Source organism: Lagenorhynchus albirostris, chromosome 3, assembly GCF_949774975.1.
Source record: "Lagenorhynchus albirostris chromosome 3, mLagAlb1.1, whole genome shotgun sequence".
NCBI classification, from domain to species: domain Eukaryota; kingdom Metazoa; phylum Chordata; class Mammalia; order Artiodactyla; family Delphinidae; genus Lagenorhynchus; species Lagenorhynchus albirostris.
The window spans coordinates 157,145,638-157,169,828 of record NC_083097.1 but is presented as its reverse complement, the minus strand read 5'-3'; the positions used below and the strand labels follow the sequence as shown (position 1 = coordinate 157,169,828).

General features: G+C 47.5%; 1 protein-coding gene across 4 annotated transcripts; it reads left to right on the top strand.

Annotated features, from left to right (window-relative positions):
• The first annotated feature begins 392 nt into the window (after positions 1-392).
• On the top strand, positions 393-18,674 carry BTNL9 (butyrophilin like 9). 4 transcript variants are annotated; one of them, XM_060144533.1, is made up of 11 exons: positions 399-608; positions 5,534-5,668; positions 7,388-7,735; positions 9,092-9,373; positions 11,876-12,004; positions 12,187-12,219; positions 12,528-12,548; positions 13,971-13,991; positions 14,222-14,248; positions 16,859-16,885; positions 17,793-18,674. In XM_060144533.1, the coding sequence occupies exons 2-11, from the start codon at positions 5,560-5,562 to the stop codon at positions 18,416-18,418; spliced, it is 1,623 nt and encodes a 540-aa protein (XP_060000516.1). In that variant the 5' UTR covers positions 399-608; positions 5,534-5,559; the 3' UTR covers positions 18,419-18,674. The 4 variants fall into 4 exon arrangements, with proteins under 4 accessions (XP_060000519.1, XP_060000517.1, XP_060000516.1 ...); XM_060144536.1 differs by lacking the exons at positions 16,859-16,885; positions 17,793-18,674 and adding an exon at positions 14,811-14,914 and having other exon boundaries at positions 393-608; XM_060144534.1 differs by lacking the exon at positions 12,528-12,548 and having other exon boundaries at positions 398-608.
• The last annotated feature ends 5,517 nt before the right edge of the window (positions 18,675-24,191 follow it).

Below are 24,191 nucleotides of genomic sequence, written 5' to 3'. Positions count from 1 at the left end.
CCAGGTTATTTTTCTTACTGTCCTTACCCTGCAGAGGAGGGTATAGCTGGGTAAGAGTTGAGCACCAGACCTTTTCTAACCCTTAGTTAGTGGATATTCCTGTCCTGTCTCTGTATCTTTTGCTATGATGGTGAAGAGAGAGGGGCTAGCCAGGCATGGCCATCTTGCCTCCCTGGAGCCCCAGGTATCCCGGGCAGCCAGCTGGAGCGATTTTTCCCTGCTCTGAGCCTCTGTAGTTTGCAGTCTCTACAAATCTACCAGATAGATACCTTTCCCCTCCTTCTAAGACCTTGGAGGGACACTTTCCATGGAAATTCAATTCATGGTTTTCCTCACACAGGCAGGATGTGACAGAGACTTCCTCGTTTTGTTCTATCTATCTTGGTTTTTATAGCAAAGGGCAGAGCAAGCAGTGTTGTGTCTTAAGGTGCAAGGTGGGTGGGTAATTTTGTCAAAGATGAGCTGGTTCCCCTCAGCTGAACTGCCAGCCCACGTCTAGGAGACCTTAGCATCTGGAATCTGAATACTTCACAACTGTCTCCCTTGCAGGGAAATTGAGATCACCAGGATTCATCTGCCATTTTGGACCCTTCGCTGCTACTTGCCAGGTATGTGCCTCATTCTCAATGCCTGTCGAACCCTCCACCTTTCAGAAATGGGAGGCAGAAATGAGGGCTTAGGAGAGAGTGCAAGGTGGGTTGGCACCATCTTATCAGCTGAACCTGGCTGCAGGATAGGGATGTCAGTGTGACCAAGGGGAGATGCCCATTTAGGCAGCCCCACTTGAAGAGGAAGGATTCTGACACATCCCATTTCCCCCTCAAGCCATGCGAAGCCTCAAAGAGGGTCCCTCTTTGGGACAATTCATCTCCTGTAGAGACAAGGGGTGGAGACCCTCTTGTGGACCTATTGAAATAAAAACCAAAGCAAGCCAGTGAGCATTAATTGACAGCTTGTGAAAGGCAGAGCATTGCAGCAGGTGCTAGAAGGGGAGCGGGGTGCAAGAGTGCAAAAGCCCTATGCCTGGGGGCTCGTAGCTTAGGATACAGAGAACGGGAGAAGGGCAAAGCACACGCAGCCCAAGCTTACAAATTAGCAAAAGCAGAATATAATCATCTTTAAACGGGCTTCCCTGGTGGCGCGGTGGTTGAGAGTCCGCCTGCCGATGCAGGGGACACAGGTTCGTGCCCCAGTCCGGGAAGATCCCACATGCTGCGGAGCGGCTGGGTCCGTGAGCCATGGCCGCTGACCCTGCGCGTCCGGAGCCTGTGCTTCGCAACGGGAGAGGCCACAACAGTGAGAGGCCCGCGTACAGCAAAAAAAAAAAAAACTTTAAAGAGAAATTCAAGAGCTGAAGGACTGGAAATCAGGGGAACATAAATGTTGTTTAGGAATTGGGGATGCAGGAGGAGAAAACTGGAATGGGGTTGGAGTGAGGCTAGGCAAAAAATGAGAAGGAAAGAAGAAGGAAGAGGAAAGATAGGCTTGGGTGGAAGGTAGCCGCATTTCAGCAGCATTTCTTTGGCGTAGGTGTGCACGGCCTTTACTCCTCCTTGCGTCTTCAGAGGCTCCCTGGAGAGCAGGGAGCATGTACCCCACCAGCAAAGCTTAGCTCCAGCCTGAGACTCCCTTTCTGGCTGTCCTTCCCCTCACTGGATCCTCTCTCTTCCCCAAATATGCAACGTGGCCAGTCTCAACTTTCCCCAGCAAAACCTCCCCATTCTTTTTCTTTTCAGAAAAAGAATCTGAAATCTATTTACACTGTGATGCGAATAGCTGAAATCAGAAAGTGTTTCCCTTCAGAGGGGTAAGGATCAGAGACTTTCAACTGCAAAGGGAGGTTGGAAAAGGCAAACTTCAGGTAGCAATTGGGGAGTCGGGTGCTCTTTAGATCAGGAAGGGGCATTCAGCCCTTCTGAAGTCCCTTCAAGAATTTGCCAGACTGTCTCCCTCCTATTAAAGTCTTTAAAGTCAGGTCCTTGAGTGTTGGAAGGAAAGGTGCCACAAGGCATTACCTCCTGCTAGAGAAGATGCTGTTGATAAGGTCTAAGGGAAACTCCAGTTTTAAGTTGTTTTATCAGAAGTGGATTTTTAAATTTTTGTGCATTTGTTGGTTGGTTAGTCTTGTGGCTGACATATGGGGACTCAAGCCACTTCTTCAGTGCATGTGAGATGCTGTCAGGGTGAGCACTGCAGTCTGTGACCAGGCGATTCCTAACGGGGGTCACAGTTTGCGGGACAGGAAAACTGAGGGCGCACCCAACTTTGACACACGACAGCAGGTGAGGAACCTGTATCAAGAGAAGGGCAGAGCTTGGGAGGAACTCCCACTCCACCACCTTCTAGCCATGTGTGCAGGGCAAGTCACTTGGCCTCCCTGCACCTCAGTTTCCTTGCCTGTAATTTGGTCCTATAATAATAGTGATAATACGTGTGATATAGGTAAGTACTTCGTAGATAGTAAGCGCTCGATTTATATTAGTTTTTATTACTGTGGGCACATGCATGTGTATATGTGTGTTTATGACCTCTTCCCCCTGCAACCTCAGTGACTGAAATCCCATGAATGTATCACAGCAGAGAACTGCCCTCCTGATAGTAATTCCAGTGTCTGGAACACACTGACTGACAGGTGGCAGCCTCCCCCTGCCTGGGAATATTGGAGCACGTGCTCCTGCTGTGGGGTGCCCCTGCCCCCTGCTGTGGGCCTGTCTAATGCCCCATTGCTGCCTTGGGAAGGTTAGCACCTAGCACAAGTATTGACCAATTCCTCAGAGTCTGGCCGATCCAGATGGATCCAGAAACGCTCTCTGAGCCCCTCTTGTTTGGGAAGGCGTTAGCTGGTGCTGATATACCCTCGTGGCTTCACCCCATGGGGCTTTATGTCCTTTGCTGCCAGTTCTAGGCCTGTCACAGACACATTCCTGCCATCAGCCAAAAGGGCCAGAGGCTGGACTGTCCAGCCTGAGCCTGGACCCTGGCCCAAGGTCTCTGTTCTGCTGGTTATTGTGTGAATAATGATTCTAGTAGCTGCTGGCTCTCAGCCAGGCACACTTCAGAGGGGACTCCTATCTCCTCCCTGAGGGGTCCCTTCTGAAACATGAATGGAGCTCCCCCAGCTTGCCCCTCTGTCTTCCCACCTGCGTGTGGAAGGGCAGGGCCCGCAGACCCTGGCCCACTCGACTCATAGGCCATTGCCCCTCCCTCCTGCTGTAGTCGTGTCAGCCAGTGTCCTTCCGGCACAGAGGTCAGTCAGGGAGCCTCCCTTCCATTAACTCACCTGCACACCTCCTTAGACTAGTCTTCTGCTGCACGACCAGCAGCTTTTTAAGTCCTTCATCTACTGTAAGCTTTCTTTTTTTATTGTTAACAATTTTAGTTTAAGAATTTTGTCAATTTGGGTAAATAAATCAATTGAAAAACAGATTAAAGGAAATAAAGAAGAAAAAAATATACGACCACCTGAATAGTTGCAGAAAAATAATTTACTAAAAGCTAATACTTTTTCCTCTCAGCTTTATGAGGTATGATTGACAAATAAAAATTGTATATATTTAAAGTATACAATGTGATATTTTGATATGTGCATTCATTGTCAAGCTAATTAACATATCCATCGTCTCACATAGCTACCTTTTTTTGTGTGTGGTGAGAACACTAAAAATTTATTCTTAGAAAAATTTAAGTATACCATACAGTAGCATTAATTATGATCACCATGCTGTACATTAGCTCTTTAGAACTTATTCATCTTATAACTGAAAGTTTGTACCATTTCACCAATACTTACTCCATTTCCCCCTCCCCTTCCCAGCCCCTGGTAACCAACATTCTACTCTTTTTGAGTTCAACTTTTTTTTTTTTTTTACTGTAAGCTTTTATATATAGAATGGATAAACAGGGTCCTACTGTGGAGCACAGAGACCTATATTCAATATCCTATGATAAACCATAATGGAAACAAATATTAAAAAAATATATGTGTGTATAACTGAATCACTTTGCTGTACAGAAGTAATTAACACAACATTGTAACTCAACCACACTTCAATAAAAAAATAAAGTCCTTCATCTACATCCCGCTAGTGATAGTAGGGCTGGGACTCTGCAGCCACAGGACCCCAGGAACACGTGCCACCTCGCAGGTCTGTGGGAAAAGGAAAACCAAACAGTGGAGTGGGGTGGCAGACGGAGGGAGAAGGGAGACTGGGGGAGCTGGAGAGTAGAAACTGCATAGGGCTTTCTGCTCTGGGGGTGCTATGATGGCATGAAAGGAGAGGGAGGCAGCCTCTGGAAGAAGATGGAGGCAGAGAGAGGAGCTGACTTTTTTTTTTTAATATGTATTTATTTGTTTGGCTGTGTCGGATCTTAGTCGCTGCACGCGGGATCTTTGTTGCCGCATGCGAGATCTTCGTTAGGGGCATGCGGAATCTTTTTAGTTGTGGCATGTGGGATCTTCTAGTTGTGGCATGAGAGAGTTTCGTGCGGCATGCAGGCGGGATATAGTTGCCTGACCAGGGATCAAACCGGGGGCCTCCTGCATTGGAAGCGTGGAGTCTTAACCACTGGACCACCAGGGAAGTCCCTGACTTTTCTTTAGAGAGCACCCATGCCACCCATAGGAGGCTTAAGCTTAACAACCCTCTGAGTTGGATTGGTTTCTTCCATTGTTTAAGCAAAGAAATTAAGGTTCAGCAAGGTCCATAATCTGTCTAAAGTCTCACAACTAAATAGAGGAGAAATGTGGAGAGGCTTATATATCTCCCAAGATGTACAGCTGCCCAGGCTCACTGGTTCTCAAGCTGTGAGGCATTACTTCAGGTCCCAAAGGGGCATCAGGAGTGAAGCGGGAACAGCCCTTGCCTGAGGCTGGGTCTCCAGTGCCCCAGATGAGGCACGGGGAGGGCTAGATGGGACGGTACCATCACTATGGTCTCAAAGATGCTACTGACTCAGTGACAGTCACCAGCTGACCTCCTGGGAGCTCCACCTGAAGCCTCAGGGATGGAAGAAGGTGTCCTAGATGTGGTTGGAGTTAAAAGGCAGCCAGGCATGCATCCTACTTTGGAAAGATTGGAACTCTGTGTTTGTTCCTCTGTTTTGTGGACCTGATGTTCCAGGTCAAAGGGAACTGGGAGCAAGGCTGGGCAGAGAGAAGGAAAATGCATCTGGGAATCCTCACAGGTTTCCCTTTGTTTGGGCAAAGTCACTAAATCCTAGCTCAGCCCCAACACAATGCATGGCTCTGTTCCTGGCTCTAAACAATGCGAAGCTCAGAAGCTGCTTCCTCTGGGACCCTTTGGCCTTGTCCTCTCTCAGCTCTGTGAGTCCAAGCAAGGCCAACAACGCCATAAGCAGTGCCGTCTGTTAAAATTAGAAGCAGCTCTCACATCTGGCTATGATTGAAAAGAAGCCAGGCGCTGGAGCCTGCGAGAAACAGACAAAAAATAATTGAGGCAGTGACAGACGTCAGGCCTGATGCACGGAGTTCCAGCTCTCCTGCGTCACTCCAGTACCTCTTTGCCCTTTCCAGGTGGCCCCCACTGCTGAGGAAAAGTGATGGATTTCCCAGTCTCCCTGGACTCCTGCCAGCGAGTACGTCTTCCCAGCAGTCTCTCCTTCCTCACTCACCTCCTCCTCCTGCTTCAGCCCGGGGAGATGCACTCAGGTAACCTGTCTAATCTGCAGCCCAGACAGCCAAGACGTGAGCACCTCAGCTTCTGCCCACCCCTCCTGCAGGTGATTCCAGGGCTGAGATCTTGTAGCCTGGTACCAGGCTGTGCCAGGGGCTAACATATAAGATTTCCATCCCAGTTGTTAAACAGCCACGCCCCCAAACACCAAACAGCCCCACAGTGCTCCCCCACCATCCCTGCAGCCACCCACAACTCCACAGCTCACAAGCATGGCAGAAGGCATAGCAGCAGGGTGCCAGGAGATTCTTATTGGTCTGTGCTTAGGCTGAACCAGTTGGAAAATATTTTTAACTCCTCTCCTGCATATAAACCATAGCTTTTGAACGGCAGGGAGGATCCTAATCTTACCATCTCTCATGAAAGAAGCAACTAACAGAGAGTGTAAACTAGTTATGCAAATACAATTCCCTAATTCCCTGAGCTGGAAACCAGGGATACCAAGGTGACTAGGCACAGCCCAGATCCTCAGTCATTCAAGGGAGGGGGACAGACGTGACATACACGGCTGTCCAGCTGTGTGACCAGAGCTGCAAGAGAAATGTACCCAAGGATTTGGGAGCATAACTAAGAGACCAGTTTGTTTTTTCCAGAAAGCCATGAAGGGCCATGGAAAAGAGGTATTATTTGAGTAGAGCCTTGCAGGATGCATATTCTCCAGGAAGATGACAGATGGAGAGTAAACTGAGGCAGGCTGTGCCCAGGAAGAGGGCCAGGCGTCAGGCACGGGGGCAGGGACAGCTGGAGAGAAACTGGAGATGGAAGCTGGTAGGGATGGTATCAGGGCTACACCCAGTGGGCAACAGGGGTTCTCAAATGGAGTAAAGAAATGTGCCCCCATGCTATATGGGCAAAGTGAAGGATGGGAGAGATTCATAAAGGAAGAATTTAGGGTGGGATTAAGCTGAGCTGTGAAAGAAGGAAAGGAGGTGTACAGAAGCCAGAAAAATGAATGAAGTCATGCTGGGTAGAGAGGCACTGCAGCAGGAATAGCAACTCTCATGGAAATTGCAGAAAACAGGGAGTAGAGGAGCCATACAGAGACATCACTGCAGAGAACAATCAAATGAAAGATCCAGATAAATTAAAATCTTGAAAGCAGGGTTTGGCCTTAGATAGGAAAACCCATGAAACAAGGAGCCCCCCCCCAGATTACTTTAATACCCTTTGTTATTACAGAAGCTGTCCATGTGCATTATACAATGTTAGAAAATCAGACAAAGCAAAAATAAGAAAACATCTATTCCCACCAGGCAGAAATTATTGCTACCAATAATTTGGTCTATTTCCCTTCAGGTCTTTTATTCTGCACATTTATGCAAATATGTCAAATTTTTAATCAAATAAGAGGATAGTGTACATATGGTTTTGAAACTTGCTTTTTTTTTTTTTTGCCAAAGATTCCATTTAATTTAATGCCCTGGCCATATTTACATAACTGTCCCCAAAATAATGTTTGCAGTTGGTAGGTTCAAACCAGCTACCAGTCCAGCACCACACATTTGTATCTGGTTGTAATGTTCCTTGCGTATTTTTTAATGTGGCACACTCAACTTTTTCATGACAATTACTTGTTCAAGCAACCGGACCGGTCATCCTGTAGAGCGTCTCACCTTTGTCATTTGAATGGTTTACTGCAAAAAATCATATTTGAGGAGTGCTGATTTGGGCCATTGTCTGGGTTCTCGTCCTAGAGGAATTCAGGGTGGTAGGCCATGGGGAACCCATTCTGGCACACGTCGGGGATGAGGTGGAATTCTCGTGCCACCTGTCGCCGTACCGGGACGCCGAGCACATGGAGATCCGCTGGTTCCGGAGCCGGCCCTCTGACGTGGTGCACCTGTACCGGGAACGGCAGGAGTTCTATGGCCAGCAGATGGCGCAGTTCCAGAACAGGACCGAACTCGTCACGGACGAGATCGCTGATGGCAGCGTGACACTGAGGCTCCACCCCGTGGTTCCCGCCGACGAGGGTCCATACGGGTGCCGCTTCCTCTCCAGCGACTTCACTGGGGAAGCGGTCTGGGAGCTGGAGGTGGCAGGTGCGTGACCTGGTCAAGCCCCAACAGAGAGGAGAAAATGGTCCATTTGGAAACAGGTCAAGAGTAGATAGAAAAGAACAGAGAAAGGGAAAATATCTCTAATTTAAAAAAGGAAAGTATTAAAAAGAAAGATTCATTAGAAAATGAACAAAAAAATGCACACAAAAAAGATACACAAATGGCCCTGAAACATAAGAAAAGATGATTACTTTTACTCATAGTGAGAAAAAGGCAAATTAAAGCTACGGAGATACAATTTTTTACCCATCAGATTGGCAAACATTCAACATTTGTATCACACACTCTTGGTGGAGGTGTAGGGAAGCAGGCCCCCTCCTACCTTTATTTATTTATTTATTTATTTATTTATTTATTTATGGCTGCATTGGATCTTCCTTGCTGCGCGTGGGCTTTCTCTAGCTGCGGGGAGCGGGGGCTACTCTTCGTTGCGGTGCGCGGGCTTCTCATTGCGGTGGCTCCTCGTTGCGGAGCACGGGCTCTAGGCGCGCGGGCTTCAGTAGTTGTAGCACATGGGCTTCAGTAGTTGTGGCACGTAAGCTCTAGAGCACAGGCTCAGTAGTTGTGGCGCATGGGCTTAGTTGCTCCGCAGCATGTGGGATCTTCCTGGACCAGGGCTCGAACCCATGTTCCCTGAACTGGCAGGCGGATTCTTAACCACTGTGCCACCAGGGAAGTCCCCACTTTTTTTTTTTTTTTTTGCGGTACGTGGGCCTCTCACCGTTGTGGCCTCTCCCGTTGCGAACCACAGGTCCAGACGCTCAGGCCTAGCCGCTTCACGGCATGTGGGATCTTCCCGGACCGGGCACGTGTCCCCTGCATCGGCAGGTGGACTCCCAAACACTGCGCCACCAGGGAAGCCCCTGGGGCTTTTTTTGATCTACTGTTTTTTACAGTATTGATGTTTAAACCATCTTAATGTTTTGCATATTCAAAATATAAAGCTAGCTTACTTGGATAGAGAGATAAAGAAGTATGTATAACAAAGCCACTTGAGTGCCAGTGGGATTCAAGAGAGAGAAAAGACAATCTATTGAAACTTGGGGTGGGATTACTCTTCATTCTAGGGGGACTGTCCCTTGCATTATATGACTAAATATTAGTAGCCCTTCCCTATTTTAAAATGCCCTTCAGAGGTAGTGCTGTCCCCACATGCCACCGGTGATTTAGCCTGTCATTTATAGCCCGCTGGTGGAGGGCTGCAAGCCCGCAAGTGTGTTAAGAGCAGTCACAGTCACGACGCCTTATGGTGACTGCAGATGATGAATGGTGGCATGAACTTCACATACAATTTCTGGGAAGGAGCGTCATCATTCCCACTCTTCCTGCCTCTCTCAGGGCTGGGCTCGGACCCTCACATCTCCCTTGAGGGCTTCAAGCAGGGAGGCATTCAGCTAAGGTGCAGCTCCAGTGGCTGGTACCCCAAGCCACAGTCTCAGTGGACAGACCATCAGGGACGATGCCTGCCTCCAGAGACTGAAGTCATCGTCAAGGATGCCCAAGGCCTGTTCAGTCTGGAAACCTCTGTGGTCGTCCAAGGGGGGGCCCACAGCAATGTGTCCTGCTCCATCCAGAACCCCCTCCTGGGCCAGAAGAAAGAGTTCGTGGTCCAGATAGCAGGTCAGTGGGTGCCAGTGCACTGTCATCTTCCTAGTCTTCAAGTTCTCCATGTCCTTTATCTCAGAGACCATCTATTGGGACACAGTGGCACTGGAGCCTGGCTGTGTATGGGGGGGGGGGCTAAACCTGACACCTTGAAAGTCAGCCATAATATCAGGAACCTACCGAGTGTACAACTGACCACCCAAACAGTAATTGGGGGAGGTCCCAGAAAGCCAACATTATGAACCAAAGACCAGGCCCTAAAATCCAGAAACTCTAGTTATTAGAGGGCATCATGAGAGCCCATGTGTTCCTAATTTTATCCCTCAAACAATATTTATTGATCACCCACAATGTTCCCCAAACCCTTGGCCTCAGGTCCACATTCCAGCAGGGGAAACAGATACACAGAAGAATAAATTACAGCACATGTTAGAAGATGTTATCTGAGACAGAGAAACATGAAGCAGGGAAGCAGGCTAAGGCGGGGTGGAGTGTATATATGGATTTAAAAGTGGTGGATCAGGGACGAAGACCGTTAGGCACTGAGTTCAAAGGAAGACCATTATATAGGATCAAAGTTTTATCGTGAGGCACCCATTTGAAGGATTTAACGTTCATGGCTCTAATTGTTTTAAGTCTTGAGGAATAAACCCAACCTATGGGCCATGTTTCACATTGGTCCAAATCAATAGTGATATTACCATAACAGAAAGAAATCTCACCCTTATAAGCGATAACTTGTCCTCGGGTAAGAGGACCTGATAAGCACCGTGTGTCACACATAGTTCACCCGAAATTTACCTGGTAACTGGGTAAGGAGTAACATCTGTGTTCCCTAATTGTCTTTATCCAAAGGAGAAATAAGATATCTCTTATCTCCATGACAAGCACATAATTACAACTTGGAGCCAGGTGCCTAAGTGAAACTCCCAGCAGACCTGGAGATAGGGGTACTTTCTCCTTGATGTTTCCATTTCAAAGAGATGGCTCTAGCTCCTCAAGAAAAATATTCCTGGGTTTTAAAGTTGGCAAGGGGCTTATTTAACTTTCAAAAAGATTTGTATACATCTTGAGGGGATAGAGAAAGAATTTACAAATTTTCTAAAGGAAATACTCTAAGAGAAGGGAAAGGGGAATCTCCCTCCGTTTTTGCACCAGGGGAAATCCAGTTTTTAAATTTGTGTTTACCCTTGACAAAGGGTGTGGGTCACGTGGATATCTGCAAGGAGGCCGTTCAGGTAGAGGCCATTCAAGTGCAAAGGTCCTGAGATGGAAATGTGTGTAGCTATCTGAGGAGCTGGAAAGATGCAGGAGAGACTGGAGATTGGAGGTCAGGGAGGCATAGGACCCTGAGCCCTTTAACCCCTAAGTCAGTGCTTCAAAAACACCTGTGGTGAAGGACCAATCCTTTGTAGCTCAATACTTTTAACCAAGACAATAAAAATGCACTGCTAGAAAAATAAAATTAAAAACTGAAAGAACACATTATGCTAAATGAAATAAGCCAGACACAAAAGGACAAATATTGTATGATTCTCTTTATATGAGGTACACAGAAGAGTCCATTGATAGAGACGGAAAGTAGAATAGATGTTACCAGGGGCTGGGGGGTGTGGGGGGAATGGGGAGTCAGTGTTTAATGGGTATAGAGTCTCCGTTTGGGAAGATGAAAAAAGTTCTGGTGGTGATGGTTGCACAACAATGTTAATATACTTGAGGCTGCTGACCTATAAGCTTAAAATGGTTAAGAGTCAATTTTATGTTATGTATATTTTACTACGATAAAAAAATTTGAAGACCACTGAGATAAAAGCACCAATTTCTTATTATCTTCAACAGACACAAAATTATTCTATTAAATTGCCGCAAGAGTTACTAAAGGGTTGCTCTCTATTTTGCATTCATTTCTTTACTGTCCAGCCACTGTCCTTGCGAACCCTGAGCCACATTCTGCCTCTGGGCAGATCCTCCCTAGGAAGCCTGGAGAGGGAAGAGAAGAACTGTCAGTCAGCTGTCAAAGCTTTGCTAACAGTTCTTGCAAAGGTGTGATGAGAAGTAGAAGCCAGGTGTTTGCAAGAAGCGGGAGATGACGTGTGGATTCGTCAGAGTGGTAGAGAGCAGTTATTCGCTGGGTTTCGGGTATCAACACCTTGGATAGTCATGCCCTTAGATGTAAAGCAAGAGTAGGAAGAAGTAGAGGAAAGTCAGGGCTGTGGTCACAGAAGTTCTAAGCTGGAGGAGTGGGCAGAGCCCATCAGCGCCTTCCTTTCGCATCCTTCAGTTTGCAGTGTTTTCCTCTGCGCTGCGCAAGTTCAAGTTCGCCGCTGGTCCTCTGACGCTACCTCTCTCTAGAGCACTGCAGATTGGTTCTCAGGCCCGTTTTACAGAGGGCTATGTTGGGGCCCAGGAAGCGTCAACCAGGCACTGGGAAGGTTTTCCGGCACGCAGTGTCTAGACTAGTCTTCTCATGTTTAGCGAAGACCAAATCGAGACAACTCCATGTGGGGTGTTTTCCAGACGTATTTTTACCCGGAACCTCTCCCTGGAAGAGAGCTTTCCTCGGGACTCTGGTGGGACCGCTGCTCGTCTTGGCTCTCCTCCCGACGCTGGCGCTGTACTTCTTTCGGAGGCAACGGAGGTCCCAAGGTACCAGGCAGGCTGGGGTCTGCCCTCCTGGAGTTGGCTTTGCCCAAGAGCAAAGTGGTGGAGGCGGCCACAGCGGGGCACTGCTGAGGGGCCATCCTGCGGAGGCAGGGCTGGCATGGGTCGTGGAAACAGGCAGGGGAGCGCGCACACTCACGTCTGCTCCCCTTTTTTCTTCCTTGCAGAAAAGCTGAAGAAGCAGGCGGAGAAGGACAAAGGTAAGCAGAGGGAAAGACGCGCTCTTCGCGCACACCCCTGACTCGCAGAAGTGGGGACGCTGGGTGAAGAAGACGCGTAGGTCACAGCGGGGGGGTGGTTGGGAGAGGGCAGAGACGGGGGTGGGCGGGGGTGGGCGGAGGCGGCAGAAGATTTCTTTCACTTCTCCTGCCTCGGAGCCTGCTCCTCCCTCGAGTCCAGCTCAAACTGGTTCTCCAGAGCACATGGGGTCCCAAGTCTGTGCACTTTGGAGATGCAAGGCCTCAGTGATCCATGTAGATTTTCCTCTTTTCTTCGTTTCTTTCTCCAGGGAAACTCACAGAAGAGCTGGGTAAGTTCTGGGTGCCGTGCCCACGGTGCTGGCTGTGGGCTAGGGGGTTAACCCCGGCACACGGTGGAAGCAGGGGTTCAGTGATTTTAGGCCCCCTTTGGAGAGCAATGGATGGCAGCGCTCTAATTCGAAATCCATCCCTCTGCGCCTCCCGCCTTTCCCCTCCGAAACCGATTTGTGTGCACCTGTCAAGGAAGCCTGACCTAAGACCCTCTGGAAAGGCTCTGCCAGGCCCTCTCCTGCCAATTGTACAATTCACTTACAATTCCACTGTAAAAGGTCTACTCCTTCTGGTTCATCTTCCTAGGATAACCTCTTTTTAATGCAAATGTCACTGGGAAGGAAGCCAGCTTTAATTTGCACCAAAGTGAAAGCAATTTATCAAATCCACTTTTCTTCCCAGGGGGACTCAGCACCTTGAAACCATGTGGGGGGAGGAGGGAAGAGTGAATCCGAAGGAAGAGGGGATAGAGGAGAGGAGAAGGCCACCATGGGTGGGGGAAGACCTTGAGAACCACCTTGTCTGCCCCAGTAAAACACCAGACAAAGCAGTAAAGTTGAAGCTTGTCTTGCAGTCTACCTAGTCATGGAGGGGAAAACAAAAACAAAAAAGGCAATCAACCAAACAGCAAAAAGAGCCACAATAATTCATTAACATCATAGGCCGAATTAGTGTGTATTGTTGCCTTTCCCAGTCTTACTTTTAAAAGATAAAGGTTAGAGAAATCAGAGGAAGGCGTTTCTAGTGGCAAAATATTAGAGTTTTGGTATCTGGCCTGGGGAAATAATTGAGTGTGATGTCCTCCTAGTTCTTTAAATAATGTACCCAGTAAGTGACCCTGAGGCTCCTGCAGGGTGTGCTCAGTGCCTGGACTTACACAGGACTTCCTCCCCAGGAAAAGCTTGTATTACAGGGCAAGGGAGCAGTAGCCTCTCCGAACCAGACCAGAACCCTTGAAAGAGGTTCCTCAGCATCAAGACCAGTTCTCCCTTCCCAGCGCTGTGCAGATTTCTGCCTTAGAGCAAAGAATAGGATGAGGTGTAAGAATCCTGCAGATGGGCTTCCCTGGTGGCTCAGTGGTTGAGAGTCCGCCTGCCGATGCAGGGGACACGGGTTCATGCCCCGGTCCGGGAGGATCCCACATGCTGCGGGGCGGCCGGGCCCGTGAGCCATGGCCTCTGAGCCTGCGCGTCCGGAGCCTGTGCTCCGCAGTGGGAGAGGCCACAACAGTGAGAGACCCGCGTACCGCAAAAAAAAAAAAAAAAAAAGAATCCTGCAGATGGGTGATGCAGCATCTAGGATGGGGTCGGGGTGAGCAGTGGTTTAAGACTAAGAAACCTCTTCCCAGTGGCCTAACCGCCTTGGGAAGGTGGTTCCACTCATCCAAAGGCTGATGTTTTCTCTGTGTGTTCTGCTTACAGGGAAACTTCAAGTGGAGCTGGGTAAGTGACTCCCCCTTAGAACTATTTCTTGTCCACCTTGTAGCATGTGGTTATCCGTGTATGTTCGTCTTATCTCCCAGCCAGGTATGATGGCCAGGCTGGAACTCCGCTGGCTGTGTGGGTGGCAGGAGAAAGGGGAGAGGCGCAGGGGTGGGTGCAAAATTTGACATGTGAACAAGGAAGCTTCAGGGACCTGCTGTTCTAATTCTGTTTTTCCTTGCCTACTTCAGACTGGAGAAGGGCTGAAGGCCAGGCTGGTGAGTGAAGCCCGTTTTCCTCCCACTGTCCACGTCACATCTCAGCATCCCAGTCACCTGCTCTGACTAACCAACTATGCTTCGTTCTGGTTTATTCCATAGCTACACACATGTACTAATCTATGTTGCTTGGTATAGGTTATATTTGAGTTTTACTTTTATAGTTATTTTTATATTATCCTGAAGTGTAAGCATACGGTACATCATTGGTGCCAATCCTAGTTGCACATCAGAATCACCTAGATTCCTGGTGTCCCCCCTCAAAGACCCTCACTCCTGGTGAGAGTTACCTTATATGTAAATATAAGGCATGTTACCTTATATGTAATTATTTCTCCCTGTACCTTTCTCCATTCCCCCCCATAAAACAAACAGTCTAATGTGTATCTTTATTTTGTATGTATTCTTGCAAGAGGTGAATTTCTGTTTTGTGCGGTGCACTTCAGTTTCTGTAAAGACATGTACAGTCTCGTGCTGTTCCCTGCTTATCTCACTCATTGCTGTGTTTTACTATCCATGCCTGCTGCCGCATGTAAATCTAGTCTGTATCTCCTTGCTGCAGAGCACTCCCTTTGAGCTAGCCACCCTCCTGGAGTAGACATCCAGCCTGCTTCTAACTCTATACCACCACAAACAAGGCTGAATAAATATCTGAACATGTGTTGCCTTCTGGCTCTGTGTGGAGATTTCTCTGGGATGTGTACGCCCGCGGGGAACTGCTGGCCCGTGGGGGATGTGTCACTAAGTGGGATGGAAGGATCTCCTGCAGTAGCACCATCGTCCTTCACGCAGTGCGTGAAGGCTCCTCGTGCCCACATCCCGTGTGAGCCAGCTTTCTGAGTTTACCAGTCAACGGGGACAAGTAATTGTTCTTTCGGTTTGCACTCCTCTGCACACTAAGAAGCTTGAGCATCTCTTTATATGCCAGCTGGCTTTTTGTGCTTCCTCTTCTGAAAATTAGCAGTTCCTGTCCTTTGCCTGTTTTCCATATGGCATTGCTATCGTTTTCTTGTTGATTTCACAAGACAGGGCTGGTGTCAGTGCTGGGGAATGGAGCCTTTTGGTTTGCAGGCATCCTTCATGCGATATTATTATTATTGTAGAATATGATATATACACATAGGATATTAATCCCTCATTGTTATTATACATTGTGAATTCCTTCTTCTCTTCCGTCACCTGCTATTAGCTTTGTCCAATGGTGCCCCTTATTGAAAAGAAATAACCAGTTGTTTTTTTTTTTGTTTTTTTTTTTGCGGTACGCGGGTCTCTCACTTCTGTGGCCCCTCCCGTTGCGGAGCACAAGCTCCGGACGCGCAGGCTCAGCGGCCATGACTCACGGGCCCAGCCGCTCCGCGGTATGTGGGGTTCTCCCGGACCGGGGCACGAACCCGCGTCCCCTGCATCGGCAGGCGGACTCTCAACCACTGCGCCACCAGGGAAGCCCCGAAATAACCAATTTTGATAAAAGCGAATGCATCACATTTTTACCTTAATGGCTTGTGTTTCTGAAGTTTTGTTGAAGATCTTCCTTACATTTAGGTCACAAAGACAGTCTCTTAACATTTTCTTCTACTCACTGTATATGTGTTATGTGCAGGTTTTTAATCCATCTGAAATTCACCATTTTATGTGGTGTTAGACAAGAACCCAGCAATTTTTCTCCGAATAAGGTGTCAGTTTTCCCAATCCCACCTACGACACCATCCATGATTTCCCCATTGATTTGGGTATCACCTTTAGTGCATATTCAGTTCCCATGTCTTCATGGGTCTGTCTTTTGGTCACATATTACTTTGGCCTTTAAAGTACCTGAAAGCGCAAGTCCTCCTCCATTTCCCCTTCCTTTTTAAAGTTAATGGACCTTTTTAAAATATAAATTTTAGGATGAATTTATGAAGTTTCTAAAAAAATCCAAAAGTAGTTTTATATGGGATTGCTTTGAATTTATACATAAATTTAGGGAGAATTGACACCTTTGTCGAATTAAGTTATTCTATGCAAAAGCTCTATATTTTTAAAGATCTACTGGTTATTCTGATGCAAAATCAGGGTTGCAGGGCCTTCCTGTAAATTTATGGAGCTCTGAAAATGTCTTCTATTGCTTTTGCATTTTGTGACTTTGGTGCTCTCTTTGTTGTAAAATAGAACAAGATAAAACAGAAATCCACACAGAATGGCTCATGTTAAGAAAGAGGGCAAGACAGGGTGTCCAGAGGATGTCTTAGGACAGGAGCCAAGCTCAGCTGGGCCTCCTGGAGACTAAGCCAGTCAGAGATTGAGGCTTCATTTCCATCCTTTAAGGTATCCCAGTTGCTTGTATTGGTTCTCTTTGCCCACATGCTCTGTCATCCCACTGTTCCCAGCACAACTTCAGCCTGTACACAGCTTCGGTACAAGCCAGCACTGACACCAGCCCCCTACCCAATCCCAAATTCCCGGGAAGATGCCGTGGTGGACCCAGGCCAGTCTGGATCCAAGCCAGCTATCATGGCGGGAACGAGGTTACTTAGTTTGTAGGCGTCCCTTTTGCATTTTGAGCCGCCCTCAAGGTTCTAGGGTTACTGACCCAGATCTCTGAGCTTCTTTTTCCTCTCTGTTTGGTTTCAGAGTGGAGAGCAGCCCAACAACATGCAGGTAACTGAAGCCAAGGAACTGTGCCTTGTGAATTAGGTTGGCTGGATCTTAAGTAGAAGGGAGGTATCCAGAACTGAGATTAGAGGAAGGGTCTGTCCAGGAGCCAAGTATGGGCCCCACATACAGACACAAAAGCTCACTTATAAAACACATAATATGACACATATGCCTGCACACATACATGCTCACATGCATTAATGTGATTGCACTCACACGTGCACACGTTTGTATGCACACACATGCTCCCACACGCACCTAGCTTTCTGGGTTTTACTAGATTTGTTTCCAACTGGCAGAAAGGTTGCTACTAGGGCCTCTTTGCAGGAGAGAATACAGAGTTTGTAAGGAACCTCCCACATCATCCGACAGAGGGTTCCTATCCATCAAATGGGTGTGGTTTTTTTTGGGGGGATGGGGTGTTGGAGTGCAGGGTACTGGACTAGATGATCTCAGAGGTCCCCTACAGTTTTAAAATCCTAAAATTGCTGTAAAAGAGTCCCAGAGCTCACTAGTGATTTCATGGTCACACAGGGTGGTGAGAGCAGCCAGGACAGAATCAGCCCTAAGCTCCTTCCGGTTGATCAGGTCTTGGGGAAAGTGAGTCCACCTCTATCCCCACAAACCTACCTCATTTGCTCTCTCTGCTCTGCATGGCACCATGGAATTCAAGAACCTTCCGGTTCAGGAAAGAAATGGGATTCCTCTAATCACTTTCAAAAATTAGGAAGCGACTTTCATGCCCCTTCAGTACCAGGGTGGTGGGAAGGGGGTTGCAGGAGAGGGAGTGACTATTCCACTGATTGGTCCATCAGGAGAGCCAGAGGGTTTGCCTGTCGGGGGAGGGGACAGGCGTGGGAGTAGGGGCAGAACCGTCCTTCACCTGCACTAAACATATGCCTCTGCGCAGTGGATGTGACCCTGGATCCTGGCTCCGCCCACCCCAGCCTGGAGGTCTCCGAGGATGGCAAGAGCGTGTCCTCCCGCAGGATGGCGCCAGGCTCAGCGGCCGGTGACCCCCAGCGGTTCTCCGAGCAGATGTGCGTTCTAAGCCGGGAGCGCTTCTCCACGGGCCGCCACTACTGGGAGGTGCACGTGGGCCGCCGCAGCCGCTGGTTCCTAGGTGCGTGCCTGGCAGCGGTGCCGCGCGCAGGGCAGGCGCGCCTGAGCCCGGCGGGTGGCTACTGGGTGATGGGGCTGTGGAACGGCTGCGAGTACTTCGTGCTGGACCCGCACCGCATCGCGCTCACCATGCGCGTGCCACCCCGGTGCGTGGGCATCTTTCTGGACTGCGAGGCGGGAAAGCTGTCCTTCTTCAATGTATCCAATGGCTCCCACATCTTCACCTTCACGGACGCCTTCTCTGGGGCACTCTGCGCGTATTTCAGGCCTAGAGCCCATGACGGCAGCGAACACCCAGATCCACTGACCATCTGCCCATTGCCAGTTAGAGAGAAACACGTCCCCGAAGAGGAGGACAGTGACACCTGGTTACAACCCTATGAGCCCTCGGACCCCGCCCTGGCCATGTGGTGAGGCGCCCTCGTGGCCACAGGGCTGGGTCCTGGGCGGCTTCCTGGATACCCAGTCAGTGCTTTGCTCTCCCGCTTCCTCTAGACGGAACAAATACACCGACCCCAGTGTATGAACCAAAACGCCAGCAAAGGCTTAAAAGGCTCAGTATAGCCAAAATGGGAAAAAGCGAGACCTTTGCCTGTGTATCAATAGATGTGTATGTGTACATGTATGAATATGATTTTCTTTGAAAAAAAAAAGGCAATTCCAAAGCTTATTTGTGCGTGTTGTAGGTTTGAGCTGATGAGTAGAAATATATTCATGTTGCTGCTAGTCAGGGTGTTCACTGTGGAAGACATGAAAGAAACTGGAATGGGGGAAGAAGAGGAGAAACTTCACTGGATAAAATTAGCGGTATCAGTTAACTTGTGTATTTTAATAGTTTTGTATATATTTTCTAGCTCTAGAAAGATCTAGAAACAAGGACACTTCATAAACAATGAGTTCACTTAGGGCTCAGATCCTAGTTTTCACTGTCAATTCCCACTAAAATGAACTTGGAGAAATGGTGGGTTCCAGGGCTGGAGCAGAGAAAGTACAGGTAAATCTGGAACAACTTTTGCTGTAATGTACAAACATGCTCAAAAACTGACGGGGGGCTTCCCTGGTGGCACAGTGGTTAAGAATCCACCTGCCAATGCAGGGGACACGGTTTCAAGCCCTGGTCCGGGAAGATCCCACATGTTGCGGAGCAACTAAGCTCGTGTGCCACAACTACTGAGCCTGTGCTCTAGAGCCTGTGAGCCACAACTACTTAGCCTGCATGCCTAGAGCCCATGCTCCACAACAAGAGAAGCCACCGCAATGAGAAGCCCGCACACTGCAACAAAGAGTAGACCCCACTCACCGCAACTAGAGAAAGCCCACGCACAGCACCGAAGACCCATTGCAGCCAAAAATAAATAAATAATTTTTTTAAAAATGTCAAAAAACTGATGGGAACATAACAAAAAGACATAGGAGCTAGGTCGAAGGGGCTCCACTGACCAATCATGGGACAATTTGAACATTAAAATGAATAATGACAAGAATTGCTCAACAAGGGGTTGATCAAAGAAAAAAATTCACTAAGTGTGCTGTCTCTTCAGCCAGAGAAAAGAAATACAAAAACAACAACAGACGAAAAACAGAAGCGAAAGGAGAGAATGAAAGAATAATTGTGAACTCATGGCCTTTACTATGTAATAGATGAAACACACATATGATACATAGATGGATAGATAGATAGATTAGATAGATAGATGATAGACAGATAGGTAGTGTGTGCACATACATATAGTTCCTAGCTCTGTCTGCTTTGAGGGCTTAGAAACAATAACACCCCTGTACCACTGAGCACACCTTGCACCCAGAACTTAGTTTTCAGTACTCTTTACCACTGAAAGGAACTAAGGCTCCTTGGAGAAATGGTGGACTCCAGGGCTGGGGCAGGGAAAATGTAAGAAGGGTGTGATGTTCTGATTTATACTGGGAAATATTTATTTGGTCGTCAACCTAGATTTTATTTTTTTTATTTTTTTTTGCGTTACGCGGGCCTCTCACTGCTGTGGCCTCTCCCGTTGCGGTGCTCCGGACGCGCAGGCCCAGCGGCCATAGGGAAGCCCCAACCTAGATTTTAGAACAGAGCTCTTAAACTCTTGGAATTTCTAAGTGATAAGAGTGATAAGTGTGTCTTTGGATATTCATAACAAGCCACTTTCAACCACACCCGAGTTAATGAGATAAGTTAATGAGATAACTTTTGGAAAGCCAGTAAGGATGGGGCTGGTTGCCAGGGGAACCAACTGTGTGAGAGAGGGTTGTAACTAACCCCCGCCCATGCACCCCCCTCCACCGCTGGGAAGGGAAAGGGGATGGAGATTGAGTTCAGTCATCAAGGGCCAATGATTTAACCAGTCATGCCTATGTGATGAAGCCTTTTTATAAAACCCCAAAAGGACTGGGTTCAGTGAACTTTCAGGTTGGTGAACACTTGGATATGCAGGGAGAGAGGTGCTCAGAGAGAGCAAGGAAGCTCTGTGCCACTTCCCACATACCTTCCTCTATGCATCTATTCCATCTGATTCCTGAGCTATATCCTTTTATAATAAACCTGTAATCTAATTAGTAAACTCTTCCTGAGTTCTGTGAGCTGCTCTACAAATTAACAGAACCCAAGGCAGGGGTCTTGGGAATCTCCAATTTATGGTGGGTGGGACAGAAACACAGGCAACCTGGATTTGTAATTGGTGTGAGAAGGGTGGGGGGAGTCTTATAGGACTGAGCTCTTAACCTGTGGGATCTGACACTACCTCTAGGTAAATAGTGTCAGAATTGATTTACTAGCTTGAGGGTGTTGAAGAAACACATAGCAGAATGGGTCTAAACCATCTTTTACCGGAATGCAAGGAAGTCCTCGAAGAATAGTGGGGAGATGTCAAATGGACAGAAAAGCCCGCTTGAAGGGACTCCCAATAGCCGAATTTGAACATCAAAATAATTAATAGAAGTTACAGATTGAGAAAAATGAAATCCAAGATTATGTATATCTGTACTGATATACATAAATGAACAAATAAATGGGGGAGAAGAGAAAACTTTACCCCCCAATAGAAGTCTCAAAGTATCTCAACACAAAATACTAATTATTTTAGAAGTACAAAACACTTATCAACTTTGCAGTGGAGGAGACTGGCAGATACCACCTCAACCAAGTGACAAGTTAACATCACCAGATATGACATAAATTCACACGATGTGCCTTCTGATACAGTACAGGGAGAAGACTACAACAGCATCACTTTTGAGGTATTCTTGCCCCCGAAATTCATAAATCAGGAGGAAACATCAGACAAACTGGCTGATACTCTTCAACAATGTCAAGGTCATAAAAAAGATAAAGCAAGACTAAGGAATTGCCTCAGATTGAAGGAGACTAAAGAGACATGACAACTAAATGCAATAGGTGACTCTGGGTGGGATCCCAGACCTATACAAGACACTATTTTCAGAAGAAGAGACATTTTGAAAAAATGGTTATGGACCAGGGACTTCCCTGGCAGTCCAATGGTTAAGACTTCGCCGCCTTCCAATGCAGGGAGTGTGGGTTCGATCCCTGGTCAGCAAGCTAAGATCCCACATGCCTCGTGCCCCAAAAAAATAAAACAGAAGCAATATTGTAACAAATTCAATAAAAAGACTTTCAAAATGGTCCACAACCAAAAAAATCTTTTAAAAAAATGTTCATGGATCAGATAGTAATGTTGGATAAATATTCATTTCCTGATTTTGATCTAGGAGAATGTCCTTATTTTAAGAAAATACACACTTCTGTATTAAGGAATAATGGGACATAATTATTCCCAAATGGTTTATTTAAAAATATGGTAATATAGAGGGAGTGATAAAGTAATGCAGTGGTGTCTGATAAATATTTAAAAACTGACTTTCTGGGGAAAAAAATCTGTAGCTTTTTTTTTTTTTTTTCGGTACGCGGGCCTCTCACTGCTGTGGCCTCTCCCGTTGCGGAGCACAGGCTCCGGACGCGCAGGCCCAGCGGCCATGGCTCACGGGCCCAGCCGCTCCGCGGCACGTGGGATCTTCCTCGGACCGAGGCACGAACCCGCGTCCCCTGCATCGGCAGGCGGACTCCCAACCACTAAGCCAGCAGGGAAGCCCTGTAGCATTTTTTGACTCGCACTGTGGCTGATTTCAAGCTGTTGATGTGACTTTTTTGGTGAAGTTGAGAAGAGATGCCCTCGATCAGCTCTCATGAGACACCAGCTCCAGCCCATCACTGAGTTTATACAATTTCACGTAAGGCATTTGGTTACCTCCTGTGGTTTCTCTAACAAATCAAACATTTTTGAGCTTATGAAAATATGCTCGGCCACCTTTTATAATACAATTATAGCTTTATTTAATACCATGAATGATATTCAGAGAAAGGAAGTTTTTTTTAATTTATTTATTTTTATATTTATTTTTGGCTGCGTTGGGTCTTCGTTTCTGTGCGAGGGCTTTCTCTAGTTGCGGCAAGTGGGGGCCACTCTTCATCGCGGTGCGCGGGCCTCTTCACTATCACGGCCTCTCTTGTTGCGGAGCACAGGCTCCAGACGCGCAGGCTCAGCAGTTGTGGCTCAGGGGCCCAACTGCTCCGCGGCATGTGGGATCTTCCCAGACCAGGGCTCGAACCCGTGTCCCCTGCATTAGCAGGCAGATTCTCAACCACCGCGCCACCAGGGAAGCCCGGAGGTTTTATTTTCTATAATCATTTACATTAGTGTGCATATAGTTTGGAGTCCTCACAGGTGTTTTGCGATAACATTAAAAATATGTTCCTTGACCATATGCAATCATTATCTATTGCTTTAAGAGTTTTGCGTATTAAAACATTTGGGTATATAGCTGGTACAAAAGGCAACGTTAAAGATCTTAGACATTCAGCTACATGTTCTGTGACCCATAAAGGCCATGCTGGAGGCCACCTAGGAGGCTGGAACATTCAGAATCCACACCCATCTCCTTGCAGCCCACACCCAGTGACCCTCTGGCAAGTTTCTAAAACTAGGACATGGTATATTCAGTTCTCCCCACTGTTCACATTTTCCATGCAGCTAGCCCGCAAACCTGGGAAAGGGTGAACACAGCATCTATGTATGGACCCCAATCCAGTGTACAAAACACACTTATGATATGAGGCTTTCCCTGCTTGAGGCAGCCTTTGTGATGGTTAACTCACCAAAACTGGCAGAGCTGAGAGGGCAGCTAGACTGTGACAACAGCATGCAAGTCAAGTTATCATTGGCTCCATAGAAATCTTACATGAAGAGACAAAGATTCCCATGGATTGGGCGCATTTTTGGTGGGCTTATAAATTGGTAGAGCCATTTCAAGGTCAATTTCGGTAACGTGTACCGATTTCTAAACATGAACGTCCTCTGACCAAGAATTCCACATCCAGAAATCTGTTCTACAGAAATATTCACACCAATACCTAAAGATACAAGAGGATGCTCACAGAAGCAGTGTGAAAGCAGATGTCTGGAACTACCTACTCATTACTAGGAGAACAGATATATATGGTTTATTCATACTAGGGGGTACTACGGCACTATAAATTTTTACGGTGCACGTACATTTTTACAGGGAGCATATATTGCTTCTGTTTAAAATTTAAAAAGTAAGCTGATGATTCTTTTCCTTCTGCCTCATCTCAATGGGAAAAAAATCACAAGAAACCCTTTTTTAAATGTATAATCGAATTGATCTGATTGAACACTCTTAACAGCACAGGGTAGTAACATGACATGTTGTCATGTCTGTTATCGTTTTCAAATCACTGCCTTTGATTTCCTCTGTGGAATCCTTCCTTATTGTCCCTCAATAGCATCTTGAACAGAGCATATCATGTTCATACAACTTTGATTATACTGTTCAGTTTGCAAACTCTGACCTTGTATCCAATTCTTTTTTTTTTTTGTGGTACGCGGGCCTCTCACTGTTGTGGCCTCTCCCATTGCGGAGCACAGGCTCCAGACGCGCAGGTTCAGCGGCCATGGCTCACGGGCCCAGCCGCTCCGCGGCATGTGGGATCTTCCCGGACCAGGGCACGAACCCGTGTCCCCTGCATCGGCAGGCAGACTCTCAACCACTGCGCCACCAGGGAAGCCCCCTTGTATCCAATTCTGATCCCAGCAGGTCGGGGGCCTGCTGTGGGGAGGGGGCCATTCTGCCTCCGGAAACTTCCTCTTGA